Raw genomic sequence first — 9,827 nt, forward strand, 5'->3', positions numbered from 1 at the left:
TCTTGGTCTCTTCTCCCAAATACTATCCACTAAATCATTGAGCTAAGCCGGTGCGGGTTAAATAGATAATTTTAAGTTTACAAATGCAAGATAATATAGTCAAGATTGATTATAATTTTCAATAAAATAATTGTATAGGTATGATTGAAACCAAATACGGAACATAAGGGAGAACAAATAAAAATTAGGGCATAAAATATTAAATATATACTAATATTGTTTGAGGAGATTCCGACATTAGGATTTGTGGTTAAATTCTATTAAGACTTTAATATTAGAATTAGATTAATGGTGTAATTATAATTCTATATTAGACTTTAATATCAGAATTAGACTAACGGTGAATTAACGGAAAAATTAAATGGATAATCATATAATTAAGGATAAATTAGAAAATCTTAAAAGAAAAAAGTTAAAACCTGGACAATATGAACCATTCATTTGATTTAATAATTTGGCGGTCATTTTTTCTACTCAATGTTAATAATTAAATAAATTCGCTGGTCAAATCCGCTAACGCTAACCCCTAACTGCTGATTGTCAAACAAGGACATTGCGAGGTAGTTCTCACTTGAATTTGTTGTGTGATTTGAATACTCTCTTTGTCACAAAATCTCTCAAGTAGTTAATATGGTTGGCTTTATTAATTATATTTTTTTAATTTTTTCATGGTATTAATAAAATACCTGGTAAATAAATATATAGCATTATTTTGTATTATAACGTTGATATTTAATTAGAAAAATAGTGCACAAAAAATATAATAGATAATGTAGTGAATATAATCAATTGATGAATTTGAATGTAAAAATTTGGGATGAGATTCGAACCTAAGACCTTTTTCTATTGAAATCAATGAGTAAGTTAACGGTGAACTAACGGCAATTCTTAAAATTTTAACGGAATTAGTAACGATGTGTGGGTATTTTAGGAAATTTGAGTGTAAAATTTAAATCTGATCAATCTTTCAATCAATCTGAGCCATTCATTTGATTAAAATCTGTGACCGCCATTTTTTCTACCCATTATAGGCCTAACTCTCTTGGGCTCTTATTCGTATAGTAGATTTTTATTACTTTTGGAACATGACTAGTAGTACATTTTTGCGCCATTGTTAATCTCTTTGACCTCTAATTGGTGAAAACTTGATAAATTTTTATTTATTTATTTAGGAACAAATGAGACTAAAAGACTAACATATGAGAATAATCAAAAGGCATTTTTAACTATAAAAAAAAAAAATTACATTTTCACTAATACTTTTCAAGAAACAAAAATATTAATAAATTACTTGTTGATGAGAAATACTTTTGTTAATATTATTAAATATTTTTTTTTAAAAAAAAAAAATCTAAGGATGACAATTTCTGTTGTCACCATCAAGGATTCCCGATCCCTATCATATATCCCAACAGGGATGAAGGCGAAAAAATTATGTTTTTATTTTTCAATAAAACAATTTGAATATTATATTTTACATGTAATTGAGAATTTGATGAAAATTTAAATATTTATTTTTTTAAGATTAAAAATTTAATATTTGGTTATTTTTACTTACATATTAAGAACTATATTAGTTTGGCTAGAGCATGACCAAGGACGATGATTCTCGATCCCAAAAAATTCATCGTGGGGATGGAGATGAGGAACAATTTCCTATCATCGATTCATCTGTAGGGATAGAACGGGGACCAAGTGGGTTTCAAGGACCGGCCTTATATGTTTCACATGAGATAGTTTTATTAAAAATAGTGTAATTTTAATTCAAAGAGTCTAAATTTATACAAACATGTGTACATATATAATTATTTTGCAATTGTTATATCATGGACCAGAGTCCACTTTACAATGTAAATCCTTCAAAACGACATCATTTCGTAACTTAAATAAAGATTGACTTTAGTGACATCATTTTTTTTTTCATGAAAACAGAAACAACATTAGTACTAGAGATTAATTACTAGGTATAGATTAATTGAATGTACATAATATGTTAACTACCAGTTTATAAAATCAATAGTACACTTTAATAGAGTTAATAGTATTCCAAAAAAAAAAAAAAAAAACTTTATTTACTTACTACTTACAATTTATGAATTTAATTAGAACATTGTTATAATTATTTGAAATTATACATTTATACTTAATAGATTATGTAGTTTCAAATGCAAGTATTTTCCATCTCTCTCCCTGATATATAGGGTTTTTTGTGTTTTGCATGCTTTTCCATACACAATCAGCTTATCTTTTGCAACGTTGGATGCTAGTGCGCTGATTTAATCGTTTTGCTTTGCTGGCTGCTATTTAGACACCGATCCGCAAGGTGTTTTGTCGCATCTGTGTTGGCGTTTTGTTGATTTTGATCGGCGGTTTTCTGGAGCGGTGCTGCTACGTCTCATTCACACTTTTCCGTTTGTTTTTCTGTGAAGCGTCTGGAGCGCTAGTCTATCCATGAACAGTGCAGTATGGATGTTCAAGGCTTGGCGCAAGGTTGTGTGGGGATCACGCTTGACGATGAGGAAACCGGTGTCCGGTTTGAGGAGGAGGCGGGGGCGGCGAAAGCCGAGGGTTTTGCGCAGCAGTATTGGCAGTTGGTAGGCCATTTTCTGACCGATCGTAATGTCAAGTTTGATGTGATGAGGCAGGTTATGGCGTCTGTGTGGAGGCCATTGATGGGGATACAAGTAGCCGAGGTGCAACCAAATCTATATCTTTTCACTTTCTATCATGATACAGACATGGCTTATGTGCTGGAGAATGGCCCTTGGGCGTTTGAGAATGCCACCCTAGTATGCTAGCCATTGCGTCCTGGCGAGCACCCCACCCAGGTAACTTTGAACACGATAGATTATTGGATACAGGTACATGACTTGCCAGTCGGATACCGAACGGATAAGGTTTTGGAGAAGGTGGGTGATTATCTAGGGCTTTTTGTCCGTTTGGATGAAAGAAACTTTGTGAGGCCGTGGACTAAATTCTACAGGGTCAAAGTCACGGTTGAGGTAACAGCACCGTTAAAAAGGCGAATGAAGATGATTTTGCGAGATAATTCGTGGACATGGGTGAATTTTCGTTACGAACGTTTGCATATGTTCTGTTACTTTTGTGGAAAATTAGGGCATACGGATAAATTTTATCTTGATGCACGTGTGTCTGGCCTGAAACCTGAGCTGTATCCGTTTAATGCAAGTTTGAAGGCGAGTGGTAACTCACCGACGAAGGCGGTAGGGGAAAATTGGTTGCAGAAAGGGGAGCAGAGGCATCGTGAGTTAGGGCTTGGTGGTGGGGAAGGGGGGCTGTTCGGGTTTCATGCATGCATGCAAACCGTACGGGGGGCGGTTTTGCTATGCCGGAGGAGGGCCAACGTGTTGTGCCGAGGGTGGGGGATGTTTCGGCTAGTTGGGGCAGGCCAGCCACAATGGTTTATAGGGGGAGTTCTCGAGGGGAGGGGGAAGAGGGAGTACGGGTGGATCCGAAAAGGAGAAGGGGTGAGGAGATGGAGGGTACGGGTGGTGTGGTGGTGGAGGAGGGAGTGATGATGGTTGATTCTGATTCTACTGTTTTGGCGGGACCTGTTGATCAGGCCCGCCCTTCCCAATGAGTATTCTGAGTTGGAACTGCCGTGGCTTGGGCAATCCACGGACAGTTCGAGAGATTGTGGACCTGGTGTCCAAAAGGAAGCCAGATTTTGTGTTCTTGATGGAGATGATGGTGGATAGGAGTCATGTGGAGAGGCTCCGTGTGAGGATTGGTTTTGAGGGTGGTTTTGGAGTGGATAGTCAGAGACAGAAGGGTGGTATGGGGTTCTTATGGGCAAAGAATAATAGTGCTCGTCTGCTTAAGTATTCATAAAATCATATTGATCTAGTTGTGTTTTTACCAAATCGTCATCATTGGAGACTCACTTGCTATTATGGTTTTGCTCAAAGTACGAGGAGAAGGGAGTCGTGGAATTTTCTACGATCGCTTAAGGATGCATCTGATCTTCCTTGGGTGGCAATAGGGGATTTCAACGATCTTCTTTATCAATCTGAGAAGAGGGGTAGACGGCCACATCCAGCTGGTTTATTGGAGGGTTTTGGGGAGGCTCTTGTTGATTGTGGTTTGACGACTATTCCTATGATTGGGTACCCTTTCACCTGGGAACGGAGTAAGGGGATACCGAATTGGGTAGAGGAGCGGTTGGATAGGGCGGTGGGGGATGCAGCTTGGTTGGAAATTCATAATAGAGCTAGGTTATATAATATTCAGACATTGATGTCGGATCATACGGCCCTTTTTCTGGATATTTATGGCACAGCTACGACACGGAGGCCGCGTAGTTTTCGTTTTGAAAATGCGTGGCTGGAAGATGAGGGTTGTAGGGGGGTGGTGGAGGATCAGTGGTTGAGCACGCAGGGTATGGGGTTGCAGGAGAGGTTGTGGACGTGTGGCCAGGGTTTGAAGAAATGGGGAGGGGACCACTTTCATAAATTTGGTTCCAGGATTAATACTATAAGGCGGGATATGAATGCTTTGAGAGGTCGTATGGACTCGGTTTCTTTGGGGCAGTTTAGACAGTTGGATGGTCAGTTGTGTTCCATCTTGTCGCAGGAGGAGACTTTCTGGAAACAAAGGGCCAAACAGCATTGGCTACAGGGTGCTGATCGAAATACAAAGTTCTTCCATCAATATGCCACGCACCGAAAGAGGAAGAATTTTGTAATGGAGCTTAAGGATGAGAATGGGATATGGAAGGAGGGGGATGGCCTTGTTTCGCTGGTCACGGATTATTACTCGCATATATTTCAGTCCAGTGGTGGGGCCGGTATGTTTCACGTGGATACCCTTACACCACGTGTCACACGAGAGCAGAACGATGATCTTCTTCGTCCGTTTGAACCTGAGGAGGTGAAGCACGCCTTGTTTTCCATGGGAAAGGATAAATCGCCAGGACCTGATGGCATGAATCCGGGCTTCTACAAGGCGTTTTGGGACCTCGTTGGTAAGGATGTTACTGATTTTGTGCTTAATTGTTTATCTCAATCATCCTTTCCCCTAGAATTGAATGATGCGAATATTGTTTTAATTCCTAAGAAGGTAGCCCCTGAGTTTGTTGTGGACCTCAGGCTTATTGCTTTGTGTAATGTGGTATATAAAGTAATGGCCAAGATGATTGCTAATCGTATGAAACCATTGCTTGATAATATTATTTCGGAGTCGCAGAGCGCCTTTCTGCCAGGCAGGCTTATCTTGGACAATATTCTTATTGCGTCTGAGGTTGGCCATTATTTACGGAGGAAACAGCTAGGGCAGGTAGGGTGGGCAGCACTCAAATTGGATATGGCTAAGGCCTATGACTGGATGGAGTGGTCTTTTGTGGAGCGTATGTTGTTGGGGCTGGGGTTTGATGAGAAATGGGTCAGACTAATTATGCTCTGTATACGGACGGTCAGGTACAGGGTGCTGGTGAATGGGAAGCCGAGTCAGGAAATAATCCCATCTAGGGGTTTAAGGCAGGGGGATCCACTCTCTCCGTACCTTTTTATTATATGTGTAGAAGGCTTGTCTCTGTTGTTGCAGGATGCTCAGGCTAAAGGATGAATACATGGTTGCAGGGTGGCTCGTGGAGCACCACCCATTTCGCACCTTTTCTTTGCGGATGACAGACTGCTTTTCTTTAAGGCAAACATGCAGGAAACTTTGGAGGTGAAACGTTGTTTAGAGATTTATGAACAGTTTTCAGGGCAATCTGTTAATTTCCATAAATCCAATATTTCCTTTAGCCATAATACCAGTTTGGGGGACAGGAACGCCATTGCTATTGGGTTAGGAGTTGAACAAACTAAGGATTTTGGGAAGTACCTGGGTCTCCCTTCAGTTATTGGTAGAAACAGGAAAGTGGTTTTTTCATATGTTGAGCAAAAATTGAGGTAGAGGTTTGGTGGCTGGAATAAGAGGCTGCTTTCCATGGCAGGTAAAGAGGTGTTACTGAAAAGTGTAGCACAGGCAATGCCCACTTACACTATGAGTATCTACCTGTTGCCTATTACTTTATGTGTCTCACTGGAAAGACTGATGAATAGATATTGGTGGGGTAAAAGCAATGTGGTGGATGGCATTCACTGGATGGCCTGGGACAAGATGTGTGTACCCAAGAAGCATGGTGGCATGGGATTTAAGAGGCTGCATGAGTTTAACTTGGCTCTTCTAGGAAAGCAAGGGTAGAGAATGTTGACTTGCCCGGAGTCCTTAGTGGCCAGGATCTTTAAAGCAAGGTATTTCCCTAATACTACCTTTTATGAGGCCACGCTTGGTGGTAATCCAAACTATGTTTGGAGAAGTATAATGGCCAGCCAGGACCTTGTTCGTAGTGGTTACAGGCGAAGAATTGGCAATGGAAGAATGACTAAAGTTTGGGACCACCCCTGGTTGCCTGACTCCCAAGACCCGTTTGTTCACTCAGATCAGATTGCGCAACACTCTGATTTGATGGTGGCAGATTTGATAAATTATGAGCATGGAAATTGGAATTAGGAATTAATATCACAAATATTTATTCCCAGGGATGTTGGTTTGATTTTACAGACCCTGGTGTGTGTGGAGTTTAAAGATGATTGGTTCTGGATGGGTGATATTAGGGGAGTATATACGGTCAAAAACGGTTATAGGTGGCTTAGGGAAATTAATGCCCCATGGGATGCAGTATGGAATAACATTTGGAAATTACAGGTTCCCCCCAAATGGAGAATATTCCTATGGAGAGCTATTACAAATGTTTTGCCAACAATTACTAACCTGGTTAAAAGAAGAGTGGAGATCCCAAATGTTTGCCCTGCTTGTGGTGTGCTTGAAGAGGATGTTATGCACATTTTATGCAATTGTGTTTATGCTAGACGTGTGTGGAATATTTCACAACTCCAAATCCCTAACTTTGGTGATCATGATTTTATGCAGTGGGTGGAGCTTTGGTTGGGAAACTCAGCAACATCTGCTGGTTTTCTAAAAGATCAGATTTGTGGAATACTCTACGAGATATGGAGGGCCCGGAACATGGCGGTTTGGGACCTCGCATTACCATCCCCGTTGCATCTTTGTGTCGCGTTCCAACACACCTGGGCCGCCTGGAACTTGAATACTACTCACGGCCGTGCTGCTGCTTTGCCACCATTACTGCTCGCCATGCAGCACGACACGCTCCACCAAGCCGCCGCATCACTACCTCATGATGCAGTGTTATGTAGTACGGACGCCGATTTTTATGGGTCCCAACACGCCCCAACTTTCGGATTCTACGTGCGTAGCCCGGAAGGCGTTTTTGTAGCAGCGGTAAATGGCCCCCTCTCTTGCCCGTATGATCCTCTCTTAGCCGAAGCTATGACGATACGTGAGGCTCTTTCATGGCTACAGGATCACAACTATCACAACATTGTTATTTTGTCGGACTGCGCGGTTCTCGTTGATAGCTTTTGGGACGTCAGTTCTTATTGTTCGTATCTTGGCATTATTTTAGATTCCTGTCTACGGTTATTTAATTCGTTTTCAACTTATTCCATCAAGTTTGTACGCAGAGGCACCAACTTGGTTGCTCATGCCTTAGCTAAACATGTAGGAGCGGTTCATGCACGCTCAGTCTGGAGGGAGTCCCTCCCTTCTTTTATTCCTTCTGATTTAAGTTAATGCAATATATGAAGTTTTTGGTTTTCAAAAAAAAAAATGCAAGTTTATGTATATATCTATTATAAATGTGAATGTTGACCAAACAAAAAGAACAGAAATAAAATCGTCTACTTAAACAAAAAGACGTACAATATTTTGAACCAAGATTTATAATATAGGGTAGAATCAATCGATCCACGATATAATTTGCTATCATATTGAGAGTGAGTCACTTAAGAGCATCACTACCCGTGGTTATTTGTGGGTTTATGTCAGCTCTAATATCTCCTTGTGGGTTCTTTCTAGATGTGGAGCATGGATTATAGCTCCCTGCAAAACAAGAGTTCATGTCAAAAATTAAAAATAAAAAAATAAAACAAAAAGAAGAAAACACGCGCTTGCTGGGATGCGTCAGAATGGCTGCGGCAGCCACTCTGACTTTTAAACACCTTTTACTCTTTTTTTTTTTTTAAATATTGTCAGAATTTGTTTTTTTTTTCTTCCACATGTTTTCTCTTTCCTAATCACTCTTACAAAAACTCCTCAAAAATCGCAATAGAAATAAACTACTAAGAGCATCCATATCAGGAGTTAATGAGGGGTTCTTTCACGAATTTTAAGACATTGCATCCTATTTGGGGGGCGTTTGATTCATGGAATCTTAGATTACCCCAGGTAATAGGATTACCTGCAGGAAGGTAATGTGAGATATGGGGAATGTAAGATTATCTTATGTGTTTTGTTTGGACTGTGGAATATAATATTACCTTGTTTGGTTAAGGGTTATATTTTAGGTTATATTGATCAATTTACTATAATATCCTCAAATATATATATATATATATATATATATATATATATATATATATATATAGATGTGTATTCAAATGAGGACAAGTATATTATAGAGGACTGTGAGGACAAATGTAGTGTGTGCCATTAGCAGGTATGTCGTGTGCATGACCGAATGTAGTCGTGTGCCACAGTTTGTATGTCACGCGCTAGATTTGTTAATTTATAGAGCCTGGGTTCGAAACCTGATGTTTACATTTATTCTTGTGTGCCATTATGTATTAAGTTGTGTGCCTGGTATAAATTTGCTGTGTGCCCATTATTTGTCCTCACAGTCCTCTATATATTGTTGTCCTCATTTGAACTCAACCCTATATATATATATATATATATATATATATATATATATATATATATGTGTGTGTGTGTGTGTGTGTGTGTGTGTGTGTGTGTGTGTGTGTGTGTGTGTGTGTGTGTGCGCGTGTGTGTGTGTGAAATATTAAAAAAATTAAATATATAAATATACATACATGTATATTTGATTATATAAACATATATTTATTTTATTATGATACGCCCTTAAATGTGATTATATAAGTTTCTAGAATCTGTAGAATAATTAGGATTTTATAACTTAATTAGTGATAGAGTTAGTATTGTGTCTAAATTAGCATAGGGAAATTATATATATGTATATCATAATAATATATTATTATCTTGTATAGTTAGTATAATTTTGGTAGGTTTTTTTTTTTTGAAAGTAATTTTGGTAGGTTAATTATTATAGGTATTAATAAATTAGTATAAATACGTTATTGTATATGAAGATGAAGAAGAGATAAATATATTGTTATTCTATTCTTTAGGTATTTTTCTTGGAGTTTTCACACGCTCGAAGTGTGAAATTGGAGTTTGCTGTGACTCGAATACGGTTAGGAGTCAGAAGCCTGCTCGAAAGGTTTCTTCCGTTGCGTACTAAATTTTAGTACGTAACATTGGTGCTTTCATTGATTCCATTGGTGAGTGTATCCCTTATCTTTTTATTTATTTATTTATTTAGTTTTTGTTCCATCCTTTAGAATTATTTTTTTTTTAAAAAAAAGGAGAAACAAATTTGAAAAAAATAAAAGGCGACAGAAAGAAAAAAAATTCAAAAAAAAAAAGAGAGTTTTTTTTAATAAAATTATTATGGAAAATATTACTCACTGGTGTTTATTGGTTTCTGTATACCAAGTATGATATCCGATCGATGATTTTGTATTATATGAGATCTTTTCTACGGCAGGATCCGTGCAATATATTCATATTTTAAAGGATGATGGCCACACCTTTCAAGCTTTGGTATGGTTTGATTCCATTGTGGATTCAATCATAGCCAAACAAACATTCGAAGGCCA

General features: G+C 38.5%; 1 protein-coding gene across 1 annotated transcript; it reads left to right on the forward strand.

Moving 5' to 3' along the window:
- The first annotated feature begins 6,210 nt into the window (after positions 1-6,210).
- On the forward strand, positions 6,211-7,659 carry LOC109155343. Its single transcript, XM_019303028.1, has 2 exons — positions 6,211-6,431; positions 6,546-7,659. Exons 1-2 carry the CDS (start codon positions 6,211-6,213, stop codon positions 7,657-7,659), a joined length of 1,335 nt encoding a protein of 444 aa, XP_019158573.1.
- The last annotated feature ends 2,168 nt before the right edge of the window (positions 7,660-9,827 follow it).

This window comes from Ipomoea nil, unplaced genomic scaffold (assembly GCF_001879475.1).
Source record: "Ipomoea nil cultivar Tokyo-kokei standard unplaced genomic scaffold, Asagao_1.1 scaffold2701, whole genome shotgun sequence".
Taxonomy (NCBI): Eukaryota; Viridiplantae; Streptophyta; class Magnoliopsida; order Solanales; family Convolvulaceae; genus Ipomoea; species Ipomoea nil.